The following is a 26,676-nucleotide window of genomic DNA, read 5'->3' on the forward strand; positions in this document are numbered from 1 at the left end:
CATGGTACAATACATGATACCCAGTTATACAATATTGTATAATGTATTGCAATACATTAGTACATGGTACAATACATGGTACCCACTTATACAATATTGTATAAGTGGATACCTATTGATTAACTGACACTCTATCAAAGCATAGCTAAAGCTACTGAACTAATAATCTTGAAATATGCAGATAGGTTCTTTGTATAGCATAAATAAGCATTCAAAAAGGAAATTAGGAATTTTCACCCCCAAGAGGGAAAAATAGGGGTTTAAATATCAAATTGAATTTCGTCGGTGACTGATATGTGAATCGATTCCATTGCGAATGGTCGGAATACAAACGGAATAGAGAAAGGTGTTTTTCGTTCGAAAGTAATTTTCTTTCCTATAATTCAATGTTTATATGAAAATAGCTGTTTCGAGAGGCTTTCTCTTCCAGTTTGTGTCTGACATTTTCCTTTTTTGTATGATCTACACATCTTTGTAAATAGTTTTTTTTAATTGATTGCTTCCTTCCTTTCTTTGGAAGATTTCCACATTGTTTGTATCAAGATGTAAAAGTGGACGGTCAAAAACTTTTTTTTCCAAAAGTGTTTATGGTTTCAGTTTTCTGTCATTATCGTAAAAAGTATCTTAGTTGCATCTATGTTCTCGTAAACCACTGATGGCTTGAAAGAAATCAATAAATCTCATCCTGGGTTCCAGTTCATGTATGACATTTTTTGTTCACTGAAAATGCTCCATAAAATTCATTCTGATAAATTATTAACCACGGATGTTCAGAAAAATATGTTGAGGAATCATAGGAGACACCAGAGAAAACCAACGTTATTCTTCAATAATACATACGTACTTTCAAATGGTAACTCGATAATAATATTTTTATCGTTTACATCATCACATCTCAATTATCATAGATGGGTTGGATTTTTTTACCCAAGAGAGTAGTAATAATTGTATCCTAGCGCATAGTATGAGTATATAATAACATATCACCTGTCAAAATATTAGTCTCTTATAATAAAATACTTCATTGCCTGAAGCTTTCACACTTCTGGCTGCATTTTTTTCAATAATTATGTTAGGGCTCATCAAGAATTTCGAATTAATACCTGTGTTGTTGATGAAGCAATCACAATGATTATCAAATAACAGTGAAAATCGCCCATTATGTTTTTCGGTTCATTTACCATTAAAAAAAGTGACAAAAATGGTTTCCAAACAGTAATAATCACTAGTTAATGACCAAATTGATGATGGAGTGGAATGTGAACTCAAAGTGAAAAATTATATACACTTGGGAAAACAATGATTACACATGCCTCATCAATAAAACACGCGGTAACGTTTGCGTTCATGATGGTCGGAGAGTGATATCAATACAAAAATTCGAGTCCTTATTCGTTTGACAGCTTCATGTTTTCATTGTAAAGTTGTTGTTTTTATACTACACATATAGTTGTTCACGTAACTGATGAATCGCAGATATTTCACTAGTGTTGCCGCCAAGACAAGAGATTTTTTTCTCTTGTCTCGTCTTGTTCCGAACGAGATAAGAGGTGAACTGAATATAGTTATCAGTGATTATAATTCATTATTTTTCTTGTAATCATTTTATAATTTTACTGAAAGCTCATCGCGCCATATGTTCATAGACGTAGGTTGGTATTGGTCAATTTCACATAACTTTCCAATGTAAGCAAACTAACTAGGAATGCAATATTGAATTGAAGTCAAAGGTATCGATATTCAATAAGAAGAAAGCTATAATTTATTTCATTCCATTCTGTTTAGTAAATCAACTTACCCTTCACTCATTTGCTGTTAGAATATTGAACATTACGGTACCTGATACTGTGAATATTACTGGAGTTTTTTCCCCAACACCAAATCGTTATTTTTACACCTCGACACGTGTTTCGATCACCAAGTGATCATCTTCAAGAGGAAGATAAAACTAAAAACTACTCAAAACTAAAGGTACTGATACTAATCAGGTACATCATACAGGTAGGTAATCAGTAATATCACCCATACAAGTGTACCACCCTAAATTAATTTTACAATTGGCCTTTCTATTATTTTACAATATGTCCTTCTGTATGTTTAAATGTTATGTATGTTTTCAGCTATATAAAATTAGTTTCACAATATTGCCTATCTAAATATATTTACAATGTATCTTTTTGTAGTAATCAGTAAACCCCACAATTCTCGACTTTGTCTTTTGGACTTCCCAAAAGGCTCTGCAGTGTATGACTTGTTTGAAAAACCACCTTCATACCTAGTTCCTTGAAAATCTTTCCAAAATTCTTCGTATATTGATGGTATGGAACTGAGATGTATTTATCTTGGTTTTTGTCCTTTCTGAAAGTCGAGATTTCGTTCATTCTTAACTTAAACTTCTTTTTCCTAATTATGTCATTTACAATACCCCTCGGGAAACCGTTTGTGGTAGAATATCGAGGACTTTGTATCCTTTTTGAATAATAGATGTCCATCAATAAAATTCACGTATGAATTAGAAAATGAGGGACAACTACCATTTCTTGACGTTTTGGTAATGAGGAGCAAAGATGGAGGGTTAGAATACGATATATTTAGAAAAGAAACAAGCACGTACAGGTATATTCCTGACAGTTCACATCACTGTGGACAGCACAAACGTGCTTAGTTGAATTTTTTGGTGCATCGTCTTTTGACTTTCCCTCTAACACATGATAGGTTCACAAAAGAAAAACGTACAATACAGGAAATAGCAGCCACTAACGGTTTCCCGAGGGTATTGTAGATGACATAATTAGGAAAAAAAAGTTTACGTTAAGAATGAACGAAATCTCGACTTTCAGAAAGGACAAAAACCAAGATAAATACATCTCAGTTCCATAACACCAATATACGAAGAATTTTGGAAAGATTTTCAAGGAACTAGGTATGAAGGTGGTTTTTAAAACAAGTCATACCTACACTGCAGAGCCTTGTGGGAAGTCCAAAAAACAAAGTCGAGAATTCGGAAAGGTCTGGAATTTAAGAAATTGAATGCGATGCAAAATATTATGGACAGACAAAAAGATCTATTAAAGTGAGATATAAGGAACACATAGCACACTTAAAATATGGAAGACCTGAAAAATCAGCAGTCGCCCATCATATTTTGCAACAAAACCATTCCATAGACTTCAGTTCTTTAAAATTAGTTAGACAAGTTAACAACAAGAGGCAACTAGATGCCTATGAGAGTGTAGAAATAAGTAAACATAATAATATTATGAATAACGATAATGGACCAATACCAAATAGCATACTATATAGCTTGTTGAAATAATATTGTTGGGTTTACTGATTACTACAAAAAGACACATTGTAAATATATTTAGATAGACAATATTGCGAAACTAATTTTCTTTTAGCTGAAAACATACATAACATTTAAACATACATAACATTTGAACATACATAAGGACATATTGTAAAATAATAGAAAGGCCAATTGTAAAATTAATTTAGGGTGGTACACTTGTATGGGTGATATTACTGATTACCTACCTGTATAATGTACCTGATTAGTATAAGTAGCTTTAGTTTTGAGTAGTTTTTAGTTTTATCTTCCTCTTGAAGATGATCACTTGGTGATCGAAACACGTGTCGAGGTGTAAAAATAACGATTTGGTGTTGGAGAAAAAATTCCAGTAATATTCATTACTACACCAAAGGTTCCAAACAGTACATCACAAGTACCTGATACTGTGTTGCCTAACAACATTCTTCATTTTAGAAGCGATGTTGTTTTAGTTTCGACTTTAGACCAGTTCTCATCATAAATTGAACTCAAACCTGTACCAAATGTACAAGCTGTTAACACTATTTTTGCCATGTCGACGAAAACTATGATTATAATAATAACCATACACAATTTTTACGAAAGGAACTGTCATAATTCAAATTTATAATCAGCTAAAAAATATGATACAAACTGGAAAAAAACTCCCCCGAAACAACTACTTTCATATAAACATTGAATTACACAAAGTATACTTTTGAAGTAATCGTTCATGTGAACATTGAATTTAAAGAAAAATACTTTTTTATCTTCAGTTTGTACTTCTAACATTCGTTGTAGAATTGAATCATAAATTATTCTCTAAAACGCTACACTGTAAAATATATGAGAGAGTGAAGTTATGAAATTTCACTGAAATTTCCCTTTTCTAAAAAATATATCCCACAGGAAGAATTTTTGAAATGTAATGACTATTCAGTAGATGAATTTGAGGTAAATAGAGGTTATTAAAAAACTATACATTCTGAATAAATGAGGGCATTTACCAATTTTTCACTTTGAAAAATCATATCATTTTCAGAATTGGAATTTTCAAAATATCAAAGTTGTAGATTTTATTAATGTAAAAAAGATTGAACGAATTCTTTTCTCTTCCTCAGTCTGACGACTGATCATTAATTGGCATTCAACAGTTAGTCAACTCAGGTTGAACCTTGATATGGAGCTGAATTCAACTCATCGATTGATGTTAAGGTTAGAGGTAACGATCTGTTGAAAACACCGTTAAAATTGAAACATCCGTTCAACGCATACCGATTAATTTAAACAAGATGATAATCAGATCGTAAAAATTTGGTCCTGAGAAAGTTGACTTTGAATTAACATAAACACAAATATTTAATTTTTTGTTGAAGTCAATGTTTTTCAGAAAACAACCGACTATTTTTAAGAAACGGAACCTCCTGAGATTTATATGCAGTTTTTAGGTTTTTGTTATTTACGAGGCGTGTGTTATTTTTAAGTACTTATTATTTGAGCTTACGTCTTATAATGTAGAGTTAACTGGAAATTTTTCAATTTTGCCCATTAATCTCCATTTTCACAATCTGATTTCCAAATGTATACTGACAATGTTGATCTTGTCAATTGTCAATTTCTGATGTGATGCCAATATTCATTCCCATATACTTTTGATGTAATTGTAGTCACAATACATTTTTCACCACAAGAACCAGGTATATTATGAATGTTTTTTTCTTTCTGTGTTTCTTTCTGCTGTGTTTTTGGGTCTTGTACGTATGACTGTTGATCTCAGTATATTTTTCGTTTTGTAAGAAGTTCTAACATCATATCTTTTTCCAATTTGACTTATTTTTTCACATATACCATGTTTTATATTGGTAAATATAAATACACAAAATATTTTTCATTCACATCGCCGTTCATATCTTCATGGTGATCTCCAGAAAGCTTTGACTCAAACCTCAATAAATCGCCCTCAACAAAACCATCAACACATTCAATGTGGGTGATAATCAGTCGCTTGCTTCTTCTAGGAGGCAACTTCAATCCGGTATACCAGCCTTCTAAAACTGATGGCGGGAACTGGTAATATTTTTGTCTTGCCATATCTTTCCAACGGTATATTCGTTATGTCAATCATATATTCAATTGAAATTTTCTGGAAAAAACTGAAACGATGCTGAAACTAATATAGTTCACAAAGTGAAATCATTTCGATTCATGTCAAAAAAAAAGTAGATTACTGAAAATAAAATTGTTGAGAGCAATCATTGTAAAACTATTGCTTGGTCTAGGTGCAACATAACGAATTAGCATTGAAGAGATATTATCTACATTTTTCAGAATACCACTCGTTCTTCAATCAAATAATACCAATTAGACATTCCCCGGTGTTGTGAAAAAATTACCTTATTCGTTAGATGTCGAAATTGTGGATACTCCACATATGTATTCCCACAAGTACCAGTAGTATCTACCATAAAATGGAATTGATCCGCTCGTTCATCCCTATAAGGAGTCGGCAAAGATACATTTTGTTAGCGATCTAAGAATTATTTCAAAGCGATTCACTCCACATCTGTACAATGAAGCCGTAGAAATAAAAATTTCTATGGCACTGCTGGTGATAATAGAGCCGCTGTTATCGCCATATCTTCGGTATCGTTAAGGTGTCAGTGGTGATTTTAGTGTGTTGCTAGTGGTTTAACTACAAATGTTCTCAAGTAGTTGATAAAAGCTACTATTGCGTGAATTCTCAAGCTGGGCATGAGGAGATACTTTTTTATCAATTTCTTATAGAAATATCAGAAGACGGGGAACTGTTGTGATTGACTCACGTTCAATACATTTTTGCAGCTTGGACCGAAATGTGCTGAATATATCGTCGAATATATTACAATTTTTTGAGCATTCCACAAAACTAAACGTTATTTCCTTCATTTTTATGGTATTTCAATAGCTACCTATCCTCCTTTCTAAAATAAATTAATTACAAAACAACAACTCAAAAAACAAGCTTTCATTTATATGTTCTGAAAGGTAGGAAATAAATTTTGAATTGAATCAAACCCATCAATTCATTTCACTACAAAATTCTCAAGATAGCGATTTCATTTCTCAGAATTACTGATAAGATCAATTAAGATATTGTATTATTATTTTTCTGCACAAGTGAATCTCATTGATATTGTGTAAAGAAATGAACTGATGCGTTTTATTCAATTTCAGTGGATGAGTAACGAGGGTACGAACTCAAAATGGCCGTGTTTTTTGAACCGGAAGTGAGGATAATGACTTTGAATATGGCGCATATCCTAAACTATGTAAAGGGTATAGGTCTGTAGTCTGTCATTTCAGAAATCACGGAATATGAAACCTAATCAATCTGTTATTTCGCGGCAGCATAAATTTGATTTTGAACCTGTCAAATGTAGGCTAACCTCTAAATTTTTGTTCAAATTGGAATATATGAAAATAGATTTGGTGTGTATTGAACTGAAGATTGTTGGTATGGTATGGTGTGGTATTGGCCGCGGTGGTAGTACGCCCAACCCAAGATCGGAAGGCCGTGGGTTCGATTCCCGCCTCGACCAGATATTCTTTTCGAAAGAATTCATCTAGGATGATTCTGCAACCGCGTTAGGAATCACATGTTAAAAGATTAGACCTCGTTAGTCCTTAGCTCGCACAAGTTTCTCAACTCCTGAGAATTGCCGTTCGTAGGGGGGCGACAACTGATTAACGGAAAAACAGATTTTAAACAGATTCAAACAGATATGGTTTTAGTTTTGGTTTGATGACGTGATAGGTAAGAAATATTTGAGGACGGGTGAAACTCGAAACTGGATTGACATGTGACATAAGTGGGAACTGAAAGAATTTTTGCATCAAATTTTGTTCGGGATAAAAAATGAAAACGTCGTTTTGACAAAATCATGGAAATTATATGTATAAACATTGAGCTTTTTCCATAAGGAAAAGATCGCTATGGCGTCAAAAATACAATAACATGTACAAATGTTTATAAGAAAATTTTACGAAAAATATTGTTGCCATAGAATTGAATAAAATTGACATATGATAATAGTTATAATGATGTTCGACTAAGCAGGACATGTGTAAGTAATTTTTTCATCATGAGTATATTGTCAATTAATTCAGTTAAGATGATTGTTAATTACGTTATATGGATACTGATATGAAATGGAGATTGAAGCATAAAATCTGACAGTCAAGAGTTCATTATTTCGGACTGGGGATAGTCATTCCTTGCAACATTCATCTTCCGAACCAAAAGGTGCCTGGTCTGATGAAAACTGAACTGAATGGAAACATTGACTGAATTTGTTGGTGAACGATCAGGAAAAATGCGGTGAAAAATTGAACGGATTTAAGGCAAATATTTTTGGAAGTTTCTCATTTTACCATGAGTATTTGATTTGTTTAAATTCTGAAAAATAAAACGTTGTCACCCAATAAGATAGTATGATACAATTGGAGGCAATATTTGTTTAATTTTCAGAGATCTCATGTGTCAAAATTGTTTGAATAATGAAACATCATTCAATCATAATACTGTATGTCATATGAATACTATGTTAATGAATCAATCCAATTAAAAAAATTCGAAGAACCGTATAAAAAACTTTGGGAAAAATGTAATTGAAAAATATATGAATTCAAATCAAATCCTTATTAAATCTGCGGAAAAATATTGCTATGTAGATTACATCAATTTCAGATGTCATAAAACACAGAACACAGTAAAAATATCGAGTTCCATTTGAATTCTCCACAACTTTATTCTTATAATAAAATAAATACTACCAAACAATAACTGTCTGCAAATGAATGATTATCATCACAAAAAAGCCGTCATACATTCAAACAAGTTCTGTATCAGTTTGAAAATATACTTTCGATAGTGAAGCCACAGTTTTCGATACATTATAATTTTAGTCTTTTGAGGTTTCACCTGATAAGCAAACACTTGATATCTTCATCGAATTTGTTCATCATTTTGAACTGAATGTCATCATATTGCGACTAATAGACAGGAAGAGGCAGATTAATTGGATCTTAGAAATAATTCATAAATAGTATCAATACAGCCATCAATTCAATCCATAGAGTGGTATCGCAACCAAATCAGTTCTGGTAGGTTCCTGAGCTATCGGTTATACCATAAGCAGTCGACCAAAATTAACTTGGTCTCGAGCAAATGAAAAATCGTTTTCTGCAGATTTCCGATCCATCTTTTCATTAAAAAAACTTAAATATACTTTTTCAATCATTTATCAATAACCCGTAACCAGATCCTCTCCCAAAGAAGATCTAATTCAGTACGTCAACCAATGACGTTCAAGTCAATAATATCAACCATTTGCATAGAAATCCTTCACAACCTGAGAATATCACAATTGGGATTAATCCACCTCCAGTTCCTATACTTTTCTCTTTTTTACTATATATCAATGATATGACACCAAAGTTATGCAGAATTTTCAAAAATGTAAATGTAAAAATAGCTTTCAGAACCATATTAGCCATCAATAAATTGTTTTCAAAACTAATGGATGAAACTTCTATGAATTTCCAATATCAATTAATCCATTCCATACCATGTTTGAACTCTAGTAATGAATATATTGGTCAAACGTCAAGATTATTCAAAGATAGACTCAATTCACATAAAAGTGATTGTAGATTACATCCTGAGAGATGTGCTCTCAGTAATCATGTTTCTAAAGACGGTCATAAAATGGACTATAATTCAACTATAATTTTAGCGATGGAAAGAAATGCATCTAAAAGATTGTTTTTGGAAATATCATTTATATTACAATCAAATATCTGCCTTAATAGAAGATCAATCATTGATCACCTCAGTGAAATATATGCCTTTCTACTAGATATTGTATAAGTTTGAAAATTTTCGTATAGGACGAAACTGCAGTAACGTTAGTTACTGCATAGAAAGTTTCATTTCTGTAACGTCTACATTCATCAATTTATCAATAACACGTTGAGTTTCTTCACAAAAATAATAAGTGTATTTTTCAAACAATTAAATTCAAAATTGATGCATTTGACATTGGGTTCATTCATTCATAGGCTTATATAACAGCAGATGACCCTGATCACACTTGCACCAACACTGTTCTCAATTGTGCCATAGTTTCAGTGTTTACAAACAAACATCTTTTTCAAACTAAATCACATGACAGTTGTCAGTGTCAATTGTTCTTTGTATCTCTCTTTGGCTTTTACCGGTAAATTACAATTTCAAAACGAAAACGATTTTATTGAGTAAATTCAAATAATCGTTTTTACATCAGTGAGGAGTCAACCTCTTTCAATGTAGTGACTTGTTTGTTTTATTTTTCAAATATAACATTCTTTTCGACACGGCCATCCTCACCAAAAAGTTGAACCTTTAATTCAATAACAATGTACTATCATCATACACCTTTTGTAGCTTTTCCTTGAAGATGATATAAATTATATCGAAATATTGGAATAACTTGCAGCAGGCCAAAACAGTGTTCCTACTCTTATAACACAGATTCCAAGCGTTCAACAATCTGTATGATAATTATCAGGGATTTTACAATATGAACAAGGAAACGTATCAGATCTATAAAAGGAGATCTGTCAACAACACATGAGGTTTGGCGGCGGGATCATAACCTTATGGACACAACATAACAAAGGTGTATTGACTAAAATTATTATTTGGCAACAGGGCAATGGTTCGGGTTACAAATCATATATTTGTTGGCCGTCAAAAAAACTTGAACTTTGTCATTGGCTGGGATTACACATGTACGAATCAATTACATGTCATATGTCAACCTCAAAATTTGATATTTCAACATGGTCGTCTTCAAGGAGCAACAGGTGGTTTTTCTTTCAATTTGTTGTAATTTTTATCAATGGAATTGTATCTACTTACCTAGAAATAATATTATATGGTAATTACTATTTCTTGAAATATGTCTGTTAACCTAGAATCACCATTAGATAGCAGGTACCTAATTCTTTTATGTTACTAGATACTGCTATATACAATACAGTTACATACAGATACATAATAGTCTGCTGTACCAGTTCGACTGAGGAAGCTGTTCTGTAGCGAAACACGGCTTTGGTGAAAATTGTTTCATCATCATATTTGAGTAATGAATGTTAGAACTCATTTAGAAGTAATTCTCATTCAGGAATAACTGTGATTGAAATAATTAATATCTCGATGGAGAGAGGTATAATGAACTCATATGAAGAATTCAACCATTTTCAAATTATTGAATTCAATTTGAATTTCTGTAGTAATGATACGTGACGACTTCAAAGCATACCAATGAAAAAAGAGCACTTCCTCTCTTTTGAGCGCATTGACTGCGCTGCCGTGCTCGAATAATTACGCGTATTAAAAACCTCATAATCCACCTATACTTTGACATTCCAGTTTTCAGTGTATGTTTCATTTATGTGACTTATGTAGAAATTTTACTATACGCATTTTCATTTTTGAAGTGATAACTTCTTATGGGAGGGTTAACCGCTTCGTTACCTAACGCCTAACGGCACCATTTTGTTTGATCCCTAAAATTCATACTCCAACTCGTGGTAAAAATTGTTTAGACAACATTTGTGTTGATTTACAACTGCAAAAACTTTACTAGTAACATAAGTGACCATAAGTTTTGCCAGATATTGGGTATCAATATTAAATCACATCACGAAAATACCAGGCTGACTTACGAATACTCCAATTCCACCGGTGACGACGGAATAAGTACGAATATACTGAAAAAAATGCATAAATTTCATAGCTGAACCTCTTACCTACTTTATCAACCGCCTCTTGGAAGAGGGGATTTTTCCTGAGTTCCTGAAGATTTCGAAAATTGTGCCAATTCATAAAAAGGGAAATGACACTGACATACAAAATTTTAGACCAATTTCCCTCATTAGCCCATTCTCAAAAGTAGGTATATGAAAAATATGTTTCAAGCCTAATGATGTTTTTTAATAAATGTGGTCTATTTAATGTGAAACAGTTTGGTTTTCGCAAGGGATTGTCCACAATTCACGCGATTACACAGTTCCTCAACAACGTGTACAGGGAGTTGGATGCAGGTAAAAAGGCGCTAGAAATTTTCATAGACTTAAGTAAGACATTTGATCTGGTAGATCACAAAATTTTCCTAACAAAGCTTGAAATGTATGGAATCAGGAAAATAACACACAAATAGTTTGAAAGTTACTAAGAGGGTAGATAATACTATGTAGAGGTTAACAGAAATGAATCAGAATCAAAAAATTGTTTCCTCGGGGTTCCTCAGGGATCTATATTAGGTCCACACTTACATATAATATATGTAAATGATTTTTATAGTGATCAGTTCGTTATGTACGCTGATGACACATCTTTATTGATAACTCAGGAAAATATTAAAGTCGCAGTTAATAAAACATCTGATGAAATAAAAAGAACCAAAAGTGGTTCTCAGACAATGGTCTTTTGTTAAATGAAAGAAAAACTATGCTTTTACGTTTTAATCATTCAAGAAGCACTCCAGATCACAATTTACTAGTAACGTCAATTAATCTATCAGTTCAACAACAAGAGGAAATAAAATTTTCGGTTTTGAAGATAACAGAAAATCTCAAATGGAACAAGCATATTGATACGATTTGTAAAAAGATATCCTCAATATCTTATCGTACTCAACAACTACGCTGGAATGTAAATAGATCACTATTATTAATGTACTACTATGCATACCTTCATTGTAACATTTCCTATGGTATTATAGCTTAAGGAGCATCTAGTGATTGTTCCAGAATTCTCAAAATTCAAAAAAGAATCATAAAGTACACAGCAGGAGTTACTAGAAGGACAAGTTGCAAACTCATCTTCCAAAATCTTAGAATATTGAGTTTTACAAGTAGGTATATATTTTTATATATATTATGTAAAATCGCATATAGCCAGTTTTTTTACTCTTAATGGCAATAAGAATTATAATACTAGAAATTCCCTACAGTTGGAAGTGCCAACACAGATTAGTTGTATCTGAATCATGTCCCAGGCTTATGGCCATTAAATTGTACAATCAACTTCCAAATACAATAAATATCTGGCTCTCAAACATTATAACTATCAAATAGAAGAGTTGCTCCTGGATGAATCCCATTATTCTCTCAAATAATATATGGATGATAACTTATGATCCTGTGCATGTGTAACACTTTAGGAAGATTTTAATAACGATGCTGTTACATAAAAAACATATTATTTTTGGTTTTGACTATTATATGTTATGTACATGTCCAACATTTCAAACCGATTCCAATAACGATGCTGTTGCATAAATAGCAGATTATTTTAGGCTTTGACTATTATATATTATATCATATTATGTATGTAAATTGTATATTGTGCCTCTAAGTGCACGGAGTTTGGATTTTTAATTTTGTATTTGTTCACGTTTTGACATACTCAGTGTCATCTATACATGATACAACTGAATAATTATTATTATTATTGGTATAGCTTTTCTTATTCTCACGTATACGTCAGCGAAAGGCAGGCTCCTTCTCTCTGTCGGACAGACGGAGCGGAAACATGTATTGTTGACAGTATTGTCTGAAATCTAACCAGCAAGCACGTAACAGTTTTTATAGCGTGAAACGTGATTCACATGTGTATGTACATTATTAGTATCATTATTTAATCCTACAAAAGTAACAATTGGTTTATGGTAGCCATAACATAAGTACATACCCAAAAGAGCCAATAAAAGATTCCAATAATAAATAACCTATCCTTGCATAATAATATACATAAAATTTAAAAAATAACCTAAGGTCAAGGTAAACAATTTCAATATCAAATAGTTTAACTTAGATTAGTTTAAGTTATCACTTCTGTTGGGCGTCCCGAGACGCACTCGTTTTTTTGGATACCTGTATAACAGTTATTGTTGCAATAATGTTGTCCCATCAGGAAAGAATAGAAATAGTTTTGATATGTGGTGAGAATACACCATACCGGCAAGTAGCTAACATTTTTAAATAACGGCATCCAGGAAAAAATGTTCAACATACTACTGTGTCAAGGATAATGTCGAAATTCAGAGAACCAGGATCCGTAGCAAATCAATTACAAGAGAGAAAGAGTTACACAAATTTTATTAAAGAATAAATTTTGGCCTTACAAGCCAAAATTTATTAACACATTAAAAAAACGAGATTTTGATGTCCGTTTGGGGTTTTCATTCTGGTTTCAAGGAGAGAAAGAAGAAAATGTGAAGTTTCCGTGTAAAATTTTATGGACAGATGAGGTAACGTTCTCTTCGAATGGAACGGTAAGTTCTCAAAATTGCCGATGGCGGGCCCAAGAAAATCCCAATTTCACAGTTGAATGTGGTGATCAGTATTCCTTTAAAACTAATGTATGGTGTGGGATACTTAACGACCAACTAATTGGGCCATTTTTCTTTAGGGAAAATTTATCATCCGTCGGTTATATCAACCTTTTAAATAATGAGGTTAGTGAAGTTTCAGATAATATGCCTTTAAATATTGAATACGACATATGGTATCAGCTTGATGGCGCACCAATACATCATACGGTTGCTGTACAACAGTCCCTCCAACAAATGTTCAGGGGCAAAGTTATTGGACGTAACTGAGAACATTATTGGCCGCCTAAATCACCCGACTTGACGTCTTTAGACTTTTTCTTGTGGGGTTACCTGAAACAAAAAGTTTACCGAAGTAGACCATTTACTGACATACAACATCTGTGAAATACCATTCGCGAGTGCTGTGAAAATATAAATCCCCGATTTATTAAAAATGCAGTTACAGATGTCAGTAGAAGGACCATAATTTGAATTGAACGTGGAGGACACATACTGAAATGTAGGCTATAAGTGTTTGACAACCTCATTTAGATCAATAAGTAATTTTTTGTACCCATTTGTGATTTCTATAATATTATTGTTGTTTAAAATTTATAATAATAATAATAGTTCTATCGAAATTATTTGCATTTTTTTTAGTTGCCTCTGCTTTTTCAAAATCAAAGGTTTGTTTAAGAAAATAGCCAAGTGATTGAAAATTTGCACCAGTCATGTTAAAATTTTTATAGCAAATTTTTAATTTCTCTCTAAAAATGCAAAACGTTAACTTTATCCTATTTACATAAAATGCATATGGATTTTATATGGATATAAAATTTCCGTAGACACAACTTTTCCAAGTAACTTTTTGTTAAATTCGATCTAGAAATGCCCTTTTTCAAATTAAAAAAAAAGTTGAATTTGACAAACACTGAACGTCAGTGGGTCGCAGTTGGCCGCATAATTTTAAATTAAATTTAAAGCACAAACAAGTGCCGAAGTTAAACTTCATTGAAACTTTTCGAAAAAAAAGTTTCCCATTTGGTGCGCACTTTAATGGTGACACTGTATAACAAATAAAAATAAACTATTTGTGGGAAAGGAGAAAATTTACAATGAAAAAGCTGCAATTTTCGGAACTTTACAACGCGCTAGTTAGGACATGGACATAACGCCGCTGAAGACAGTATTTAAGGACAAAACACAAGCACTATAAGAAAATCCTTAAGGCACTCTTAGAGCGGTGCCTGTGCGAAAGTCGCGATTCACATTGGATTTGAAAATCACATGAAATATTTTTCTTTATTATTGAATATCAATTTGAAGATTAGAATGAATGAAAGTGTCTGAACATGTAACGCTCGATCACGCTACGGTGTTGGGTAGTTGGGCAGCCCAAGAATTCGGCTCCGGCTAACTGAGTGAAGACGTGAGTGGGGGAAAATATGCAAGTTAAATTTTAATTGTGGGCGCCAGGTAATTTACCCCTTCCGAATGCTTGTCTGAACCCTGTTCCTAAATTACCAAATGAACTTGAACACATCTGTCACAAAAAAAATTGGCATAATCGACTGAATTATCATCAATAAGGAAAAAAAAATTACGTAATGATCTGGTTTATTATGAATACTTCACGAAAACATCATATTATTTTTGAGTATATAAATTCATATCAATAAATAATATTTATGTACATACAATTTGTATTTGGAGTTGAAATATTATTAGTCACAATCAATTGTGGTAGAAATTAATGTAGGTTTCAAAATAACCAAAAGAAACCATAAATAACACCAAAATTAAACAGCCGCTAGCTTTGGATCCAGAGCGAAAGGCGCGTATCACATATGTCAAACATAAAATAAAATCATCAGTATGAAACTAATTTCTACTCCTTTGTACAATATATCGTCTATATATAGAGGTATTATGGCAAGTGGCGAGAAAAGAAATATTTAAAAAAAAAAACGACGAATCATTCACTGTCTACTTGCGTGGCTTGATATATCCTGAAGTGCCAAACTCAAGGCTGAAACCCCTGACTTCACTGAATTCAGGGAAAAAAAACAAAGTACTTCTTCTATAATTTTCCCACTATTGAGTGAACAGCTCTCATTCAGATTCGGCTAACGGATGTTCCAAATGAAAGAAAAATGCAGCTTCCGCACTGCCCCATAAAACCCTTCAAGTTTCGGAAGGGTTTTCCAAAAATCCCAATCGGAATTTTATTCCACGATCTTTTGGGCAATGTCTTCAATTTTTCCAGTAAATTATCAACCGATTGTATGGTGAACACCAACTGAAGAAAGTTATGAAACGATAACAGATTGTGAAGTTCTTTTATCCTCCAAAGAGAGTGAAAGGCCAATTTACATCAAATGCTATACCCAAGCAAGCAAAACTAGGCACTGTTTTCACTAAGTGAAGACCCTCAGAAATAATCCTTAAAGAGATTTTCTTATTAGTCAATGGGCTATGCTTGAAGACTGGCAGTAAACAAATCTAAAGCAAATGGAACTTCAAACGTTCAAGCCAGTCTCTATATACCTACACAGTAGGTTTAATGTACTGACGCCTATCAGAAAACAACTACTCCCCTGGCTAATACCACGAAGGGCGTTGGATTATATCAGACAGGCGTCAGTGCAGGAATTTTCACAGAAAATGTCCTGCATATGCAATTGGCAATACAACTGAAAGAGTCGACCTTCAACTCTTTCAACGGGCAAGTGTGCCCGTTCCATAATTGAAGGTCGACTCTTTCAGTTGTATTGCCAATTGCATATGCAGGACATTTTCTGTGAAAATTCCTGCACTGACGCCTGTCTGATATAATCCAACGCCCTTCGTGGTATTAGCCAGGGGAGTAGTTGTTTTCTGATAGGCGTCAGTCCATTCAACCTACTGTGTAGGTATATAGAGACTGGCTTGAACGTTTGAAGTTCCATTTGCTTTAGATTTCCTCAAAGAGATGTTTCTACAAACAAATTTTCCAGGCGGGTCTTCTTCGAACATTCACAAAGCAACCTCAAAAATGGAATCCGTAGGATAATCATAATGAAACGGAATAATATGAATTCCAGCGCATGACCATACGTCATGGACAGGTGTGATGAACCAATGGGCAATCGAATAGAGCTGTTTCAGAATATCCAAATCATTTAATTGCATTTTCCAAACTGGAACAATCTACTGAACGATTGGAAAAGCAGGGATGAATACTATGGGGAATATTTCCCCTCAGAGACAATTCCGCTAAGATATTCAAAATATAATATGAAATGACATATCAACATTCCTTCAGGGCTACGGTAGTTGATCTTTAATTATGACCTTGACTACTAGGTGTGTTGCAAGTATGAAAATATATTTTCATAGGGATCGGTTCTACAAAAAAACTTAAAATGTGTAAGATTTCGCCAATAGGATGCCGAAATATACTTAAAAAGAGTTTGAAAGGGATATTTACAGATTGGAGCAGGGTGGTACATCACACTCCATCTACATTGAAAGTACTTCAATAACAATTGGAAATGTACTGTCTATTAATTTAATGAAAGTAAACAACAATAGTTCAAATCTGTAATCTCACGGCCCACCAGTTTACAAACGAAAAAGGAGAGAGGGACCTACGGGTGCTTGAAAATTGTTATTCTGACGTTTACGAATAATTATACCATGTGGAACAAATTGGTACCGTTACAAACACTTCAATGAATAGAGTCCCGTCAGAAAAAAGATCTTAATTTTTCAAATATTTTACAATGTTTTTTTCCATAAACGGCAACCAATCTGCCTTACCGATGTTTTCTTATATTTGACAGTGTCCGATGTTGAATATAGTTCTCTAGGTCTACGAGCTGACTATTTACACTATATTTGTGGTGGAACAAACCTGCAGTGTTCCACACTGCAGTTTTGAATCGCTTCTTGGTTGTTATATCCACCCAATAAAGACCATTATCATTTTTATTATTATTTCTATTACTATCAAACATTTCCTTTTATTGAGTGTACCACATGTATAAATATTTTCTATTGATTGAATACAAACGGTGGTTTGGTGGTAGTTGATAGTAAAATATTTTGTTGACGATTCATAATAATGAAACCAAAAAACTACTTTCAAATTTTTTTTACATTTTTCAAAGAAGAAAAATTACCCCGAATTACAATTTGAATAATTCTGTTGTAGTGTTGATGATGGTAGGTATACTAAAAAAAACGAATGAGAATGGAACCCATACATTTCAATTCGAAAGTGGAAAGCAATTAAATCATTCGATAATACTTAAACATTTTCCAATGTGAAATAAAATGTAAAAAGCATTTTTTCTCAATACAAAACTCCAAAGTCCCTTGGAGTGCCAGCTATCCACCCAAAATTTTCAAATTCATTGATCGCTTTAAACAGAGATTAATGGAATGTTGGCAGTACAAACTAAATAGAAAAAAGCGTTTTTTTTTGTATATTTCAATGTACATAAAAAATTTATTTTTCCTTTTTCTTTCTTTTTTCTTTCGTGCAATTCAATGTTTATATGAAAGTAGTTGTTTCGGGAAAGCTTGTTTATCCAGCTTACTGAAATTTACTTCTTTCCATGAATTACACATTTTTGCACAGAGTTTGTTTTGAAATTAGTTCCTTTCTTCTCTGAAAATATACCTCTCTCAATTCAAACAAGATTCTTATGCCTAGGATTAAATCAAATAAACCAATGAATGTCTTTACAAAATGTCATCGATGACATGAGTAGATTCAACTCATTCGTGACATAAAGTCGTGAATGAATTGAGTGCTTAGTCTCTCCTAGAGATATACTCCTTCCAATTTAGATAACAGATGTTGATGTAATCATTTGTTGCAGGCAGAAGGACCTCCAGTTCAAATGGAACCAGTAGATTTAAGCATCAAAACGCCAGTAGTTCTACAAGTACCTAAATATCCACCACAGAGGTTGAGAAATCCTCCACCTGCTGTCAAAATACAACAACCACCAGGTGAGTGAGATTGGGAATTCTGAAATGTATTATCGTTGTTGCCAAATGTGGCCAACAAATGAAGCTGTAACTCACTGCTATCGAAACCCCAACTGCAACGTTTTTTCCAAATGGCATCTTACGTTGCACTATTTCATTCTTTCATTCTGGATGTATCTAGCACCGTCTCCACCTTTTCTGGAATAATCGAAATGATTATGAAATAGCCGGATTGGAATCAAATCGGCAGACGAAAAAAAAAAGAACTCATTAGCGAAGATGTCACAATTATCATTTACTGGGTATTCGAAAAAGCTCTCAACACTCGCACCTAATAAATATATTGACTTATAGAGAATTCTTGTGAAGGGACATATTATGTAGAGGGCAGAGATTGAATACCTACTGTATATGCAAGATATGCAAGCAATAATAAATTGAAACTCAATGTGGAGAAATGTAAAGTAGTGAGTTATAGTCGAAAAAAAGAGGTTTATACATTCCCGTATGTAATACAGGATTCAGATCTGCTGAGATGTAATGAGATCAAAGACCTAGGGGTAATATCCGATCATAAATTAATATTTGGTAGACATATTTCACAAAAAGTTTCAGAATCTCTCAGAGCTTATGGTTTCATTGTTAGAAATTGCAGAAACTTTCATAATATTAAAGCCATGAAGCTATTGTATTTCACCTACATACGTTCGAAGATAGAATATGCAAGTATCGTCTGGAGTCCATTCTATGAGATTCATAACATAGCCATTGAGAGAGTTCAAAGATATTTTTAGAATAGATGGTTCTTACCCTGAGAGAGGCATCAGCAGTGATGTCATATATGAACGTTTGGAACTTTTTAGTTTGGTATCGCAGAAAATGTGCGATACCATAAAAAAATGTGCGTCGCTCATATTTTTATTCAAGTTAGTGAATGAGAGGGTTGACTGTCCTTAAATTCTTGAACAAATTAACTTCAATGTACCACGACCAACTTCCCGATCTCAGTCCATTTTTAGACCTCTCAGAGCAAGAACTAACATTATGCTCAATTCCCCAATATATGTTATGAGCACAAATTTCAGTAGCATTTGTGCCCATGGTAATTTATTCTTCACTAACCTTCATAACATTATTAGAATTGCTAACGTGTACTTGAAGTAGGTAATTAGAATTTGTTTTTCTTTTTGGTTCATTTTATTTTTCGTTTATGGTTAAGTATTGTGAATAAAATTTTATATTGCCCTGTAAATGGGTAACTGTTGGACAATAAAGCTATTATTATTATTAAAGCTATTATTATCATATGTAGAGCCCAATGTGTATATCTCCATTTATTCGACTTTGGTTGCAAGTTGTATTGAAAATACATGATTTCTGAAATGTAACATAAATTTTCATAATTGAGTATACAGTACGAAACTTTTAGAATGTGACAGATTATAATATTCATTTTATGTACTAAATTTTACTTCACCACTGGACGTAATTGGAAATCTATCATGTATAATTATTTTACAAGAATGAAACAAACCTTTTATAAAGGTTCAAAGAAAATAGCATCTCATTTTTTATCATAAACGAATTGAAATAAATCAGATATCCAAAATTTAGCTTACCACAATAAATTATTGAAAACAGCTCCCAAATCGGAAAGGACATTTTTGAGATTATAACGCGTGTCATCGCACAAACATTCCAGAATATAGATTTTAGTGAATATCTTTCAGGTATAGTCGAAGTAACTGATATAGTGCATATTTAAAGCTATCGGCGAGCTCAAAAGCCAAAAACCAATACAAAGAAATAAAGCCGCTGTCGAATAGTCCACGTGGACTGTAGATTTGGCGGTTCGTATTGGATGATTTTTACTAACCGAGTTTTATAATTGGCTGAAGAGTCATAAAATTAAATTTGAAGTCATGTTACGGTGTCGAATAGAATGCGAGCCGTCGTGTTGTCAATGTTCAGTTCAGATAATTCGTGACTGGATATATTATATGAAGAACAGTATTTTGAGGTAGCAGTCAGGTTTTGAGAGCTATTCAAAGAAAACTCTTTGTTTTTGTCAAGCTTTCGGTGGTGTTTACCACCTTCCTTAGGACAACTGTAATATATTCATTAAAAATATGTTTTATATCACAAACGGAATTACTTACTAACGTGAGATGGGGAACGAAAATAAGTATCTCTATAAAACATGAAACATTTCTTTTTTTGATGGAAGTGACTGACAGTGACAATAATTTTGAGGAGGAAAATTTTGATTATTGATTTTTTCTTTTTGACATTTGAGAATGTAAGTATAGATTTGACTAAGATTGTTTAAATCAGTTCTTTTATTCATAGATTTATCATCATTATTAATGTGTACCATTTCCAGAAAAACTTTTTTTTTCTGCACTTGCCACTTTCTTGAGTGCTATGTCCGATTATTAACTTATATTTCTATATCAAGACACTCAATAACTTTCATATTTGTATAATTTCCTGGACCCGGATGTTACGCAGGTAGCTATTGCTGCTTCCGTGATGATTTTGATAGTTTTCTTGTAAACACAAGATCTATCAACTGAAACCACAAATGTGCGGTTGGCTCCTGCTGGTGGCTCCGTGCATTTGTATTTCTATTTTTTTGGTAACCAAGTGTTGCCCATCCTTACACTTGGCTGCACCATATTGATGATGGGCTGAAAGTCTGAAACACGTGTCTATGGTTTGCCACTTTCTTGACTGCTATGTCCGATTATTAACTTCTATTTCTATATCAAGACATTCAATATCCTTTGTGTTGGATTTTCTCGCAACACACGCCATACAGAACAAAAATAACTTTCCCCCACCAGAGAACATGAAACTCATAGGACAAGTCAATAAAGGAAACCGTATGGACATCTGGGAAAACTTAAACATCCATAAACTTAATAGTCATAAATCACTTATCGAGGAACAAATACAAATCAAAACACAAGACCTAACATTCAATATACTTCACTAAACGATACACACTTATAGAAACAGTAAACCTAAAGAAAATCCAACACAAAGGATATTACCTGATGTAACCCAAATGCAGATAAATTTGCCTACAGTACCTGCAGTACCAATAAGACGTTATGACCGCAAAAAAGAACAAACAAGAGGATGAAACGTTCAGTTTGAGAAAAGCCTTGAAGATGATAGCATGACCAGCTGTCGAAAAGTCATATATAATAAATAGAAGTTATAAAGCTCCAAATCCTTTTTGTGACATATGTTAATATTAATATATGCTGAGAATGCTTCAAGCACTGAACTTGGACTAGATCTGGCTTATACAGGTTGCTTTTATTATACAATTACTATTATTCAATATTATTATATATTATTTTCGAACTTTTTTATTGAATTTTATTTAATTTCTTGAGAAAAATCTTCTTATTGATAAAAACGTTCAAAATCTTCCACCTTCCTTATTTACCAACTATGAATTTTCATAACTTCAGATTTTCAACTTTAATATCTCAAAAACTTTCTGTTCTACAATTTTGCTAGTTGTTCTTGAATTTAAATACATCTTTACTTAACAGTTATGTTAATAGATAGTTAACCTCACTTATATCTAAATATAAAAATTTTTATTACTGGAGTTTTTTCCCAACACCAAATCGTTATTTTCAACACCTCGACACGTGTTTCGATCACCAAGTGATCATCTTCAAAGAGAAAGATTAAAACTGGAAACTAATGCGAGCTAACCCTATTTATGCTATATAGGTATCCCATAGAGGTAAGCCATCCAGGCGTACCACCCATAACCATAAGAATAACAACCTAAATTAATTTTACAATGTTGCCTTATCTATTATTTCACAATATATGTTTATATAAAACAATTTTCAGCTATATAAAAATTGATTTCACAATATTGCTTATCCAAATTTATTTTTACAATGTGTCCTTATGTAGTAATCAGTAAACCCAACAACATTATTTTATTTTAACAAGCTATATAGTATGCTCTTTGATATAGGTCCGTCATAGTCATTCATAATATTATTGTGTTTACTTATTTCTATACTCTCATAGGCATCTAGTTGCCTGTTGTTGTTAACTTGTCTAACTAATCTTAATGAACTGATATCTATGGAATGGTTTTGTTGCAAAATATGATGGGCGACTGCTGATTTTTCAAGTCTTCCATATTTTGAGTGTGCTATGTGTTTCTTATATCTTACTTTAAAAGATCTTTTTGTCTGTCCATAATATTTTGCATCGCAATCCTTACATTCAATTTCGTAAATTCCAGACTTTTCCGAATTCTCGACTTTGTCTTTTGGACTCCCCAAAAGGCTCTGTAGTGTCTGACTTGTTTTAAAAACCACCTTCATACATAGTTCCTTAAAAAGCTTTACGAAGTTCCTCGTATATTTGTGGTATGGAACTGGGATGTATTCATCTCAGTTTTTGTCCTTTCTGAAAGTCGATATTTTGTTCATTCTTAACCTAAACTTTCTTTCTTCTTTTTCTTAACCTGAAGTGTAAGTTAAGAATGAACGAAATCTCGACTTTCAGAAAGGACAAAAACCAAGATGAATACATCTCAGTTCCATACCACCGATATACGAGGAACTTTGAAAAGATTTTCAAGGAACTAGGTATGAAGGTGGGTTTTAAAACAAGTCATACACTACAGAGCCTTTTGGGAAGTCCAAAAGAATTCGGAAAAGTCTGGAATTTACGAATTTGAATGTAAGGACTGCGAAGCAAAATATTATGGACAGACAAAAAGATATAATAAAGTAAGATATAAGGAACACACAGCACACTTAAAATATGGAAGACCTGAAAAATCAGCAGTCGCCCATCATATTTTGCAACAAAACCATTCCATAGACTTCAGTTCATTAAGATTAGTTGGATAAGTTAACAACAACAGGCAACTAGATGCCTATGAGAGTTTAGAAATAAATAAACACAATAATATTATGAATAACGATGACGGACCTATACCAAAGAGCATACTATATAGCTTGTTAAAATAAAATGATGTTGTTGTGTTTACTGATTACTACATAAGGACACATTACAAAAATAAATTTGGATAGGCAATATTGTGAAATTAATTTTTATATAGCTGAAAATTGTTTTATATAAACATATATTGTAAAATAATAGATAAGGCAAAATTGTAAAATTAATTTAGGTTGTTATACCTGTCTGGTTTATCTGTATGGGATACCTATATAGCATAAATAGGGTTAGCTCGCATTAGTTTCTAGTTTCAATCTTTCTCTTTGAAGATGATCACTTGGGATGGAAACACGTGTGGAGGTGTAAGAAATAACGGTTTGGTGTTGGGAAAAACTCCAGTAATATTCATTACTACACCAAAGGTTCCAAACAGTGCATCATAGTATAAAAATTTTTCACAAGCATCATCCGATGTCCGTAGCTAGGGAAATGGTTTACAACAATAATATTCAAACTTTTCATCATTTCTAAATATTCACAACAAGTTTATGAAGTCTCTTTCAATTTTATTTAACAGATATCATTTTGTTTCCATTTGACAATAATTTAAAACTTCTGCCGGAATTTGGTACACAAATTTTGAATTTCCCACTCTTTTGTACTGTTTCCTGTCAATAATGTAAATTTATTAAAAATTTCACCAGCTAGATATTCATAAGATCTTTGGCCTATTGTTTTTTTAACCAGATTTGTTTGTACTATATTTTGAGTTTTACTGCGGGTATCATAGCTGTGTTCTGTTCGTTGCAGAATATGTTTGTTGTTGTAAGTATACATGATTATATTATGCACATATTTTTTTCGAAACTCTAAAATTTTTGTTTCATTGAATAAATCGTTTGTTGGGTATGTATTTTTTTTGTTATAAATCATTTTTAATATCTTCCTTTTCTAATATTCATTATTACTGACTAGTCAGACTTACAGCTCTTAGAAATACCGGTGATAATCATTTGAAGGAGCGGAGCGCCTCCCATTTCTTTGTGAAAAACGCCCTGTATATCTTAGGAAATACGCCTGCAGCCAATATCACTCCCAGCACCCTATTGATCTCGGCACTCAGCGTGTTTTAATATCATTTTCACAGCGTGAAGTCTCCGCCGAGATTTGCGAGCCGGCAATCTATTTCTCTCTGCTATTATTTATAGATTAATGACTAGGCAAGGAACAATGTTCGTTTGGGCCATTACTCACGACCCGGTGCACGGCGAGGTGGTGCGTAACACCGGCAGCCAGCAAACAACAACCAAGTAGGCGATGGTTCCCACGATATTGAACTAGCCGCGTTTCTTTGCGAGTTCTCCTCGTCTACGGCCACCACGATTTCCTGGTTCTTGGCGAAATATCGAGATCCGTGAGCCAAGTGGGTCATACTTTGATCACGTGAATTTTTGGATCTGAATTAGTGATTCTAGGAATGCATAATTAATATTTTGGTTTTCATTACTGCTTCATATCTAGAAGACGGAAGTGAGGCAAAAGCATTTTTGACACGCTTTCATTAACATTAACACGCTTTTATTAGCTTCACCTGTATGTATGTTGTTCGTCAGTTTTTTTGTTGGTAACTCTCCTTTTCATTTCATATTCCTTCCCGTTTGAACGCTCGGGATCTGTATTTGACAGAATTATCGACATTATTGCTTGATCTATTCGCGGGCAGATGGCTGTACGTAACTTCCTTGATATAATTGGTACTCACTTTACATGTATTTTTTTACCTGATTAAGATGAATATGACTATTGTGTGTATGTATTTCTTCATTTGGAAAGAGTAAAGTCCAAGAGTGGGCTCCAATAAAGTCCAATGACTTTATTGGACCCCACGGGACATATTTCGATGTATCCTTTCCGAAGCTCTGGTCTATCAGATATATTCCTCACAGTCGTAAGGGGCTGTGGAGAAACAATCTTTAGAGTCGTAGGTGGCTGAAGAGAATCAATCATTCCTCAGAGCCGTAAGGGACTGTGTGGTATGGTCAGTTTGTTAGAAACTCAAGTTTCTAAATGCATAGTATTTTTTTATTAATACGCGCGCCTGCTGCCTTAATTGTAACCCATGTTCGCGCGCCTGCTGCCTAGGGCTTGGTAGCTGATTTTCAGGCTCCCTCTCCGGAATCGGAAATATCCATGGTCATTTTTCTAAACAATATACGGCTGATTGATCCCAAATTTAAGATAAAATAAATACAGTTCAAAACAGTGACGGCTCGTGCATTGGAGAACAGGGGAGGCTAAAGTCATAAAGACTATATAGCGTGACTCACGGTCGATGATATAGGGTAGACGTTTCTGGAAAACGCAAAGCATGATTTTTCTGAAAATTTCACCTCTCACAATTCCTTACCTGTTCTATCGATCTAAAATATTTTCAGCATTGCGGCGTTGCCACTTCCATCAAAAAGTCCTAGTTACTTTATTTTTTTAAATGGAACACCCCGTATATTAATACATTTTTGGAATCGCTCCGGTATTTTATTACTTTTTTGTTGATAATGTCCTAAACCTATCTCTATCTGTTTTCGAGATAAAAAATTAATTGTGCTAAATATGGTCCAAAAGATAGCCTTAATAATTAAAATTAAGTACATCAGTACTCTCAAATCATGAAAAGTTGATGATAGTTTGGGTAAACTTGAAATATTCAAATAACACCAAGAAATCGATTCCATATCATACAGGGCGTGCTGAAATTACTATTATTTCCATTGTGCATAAAAGTAGTCAAAAGTTCATTATTTCAAATGAAACTCTCTGTATATTACTCGGTAAATTGAAAAATGGTAAAAAATGCTTCAAGATGATATACCATGTCCCTATACCTAAATCGTCAAGTTTTCTCAATAAAGTCGCTTCTTCTAGAAACATTATTTTTTTTTAGAATTTGGATTTAGGTATCAGTGTAATTATCAAGCTTATAGCAGTTCGGTTACTTTTATAAGTAATTTACAAAGAGTTATCGACGGTGTTTCG

The 26,676-nt window shown here is 33.1% G+C and overlaps 1 protein-coding gene across 4 annotated transcripts in view; it reads left to right on the forward strand.

Annotated features, from left to right (window-relative positions):
- Positions 1 to 26,676, forward strand: part of LOC111502962 (uncharacterized) — a 493,652-nt gene that overhangs the window by 226,875 nt on the left and 240,101 nt on the right. For 2 of the 4 annotated variants that reach the window (XM_074183432.1, XM_074183433.1), the window contains one exon: positions 18,583 to 18,711. In XM_074183432.1, coding sequence (XP_074039533.1) covers positions 18,583 to 18,711 — 129 coding nt within the window. Of the gene's footprint in view, positions 1 to 18,578; positions 18,712 to 26,676 lie in introns of all 4 variants that reach the window. The other 2 variants (XM_074183430.1, XM_074183431.1) reach the window with 1 other exon arrangement.

The sequence above is a fragment of the Leptinotarsa decemlineata genome, unplaced genomic scaffold (assembly GCF_025532065.1).
Source record: "Leptinotarsa decemlineata unplaced genomic scaffold, Ldec_3_MD MMD2_tig00026340_RagTag_RagTag, whole genome shotgun sequence".
NCBI lineage: Eukaryota > Metazoa > Arthropoda > Insecta > Coleoptera > Chrysomelidae > Leptinotarsa > Leptinotarsa decemlineata.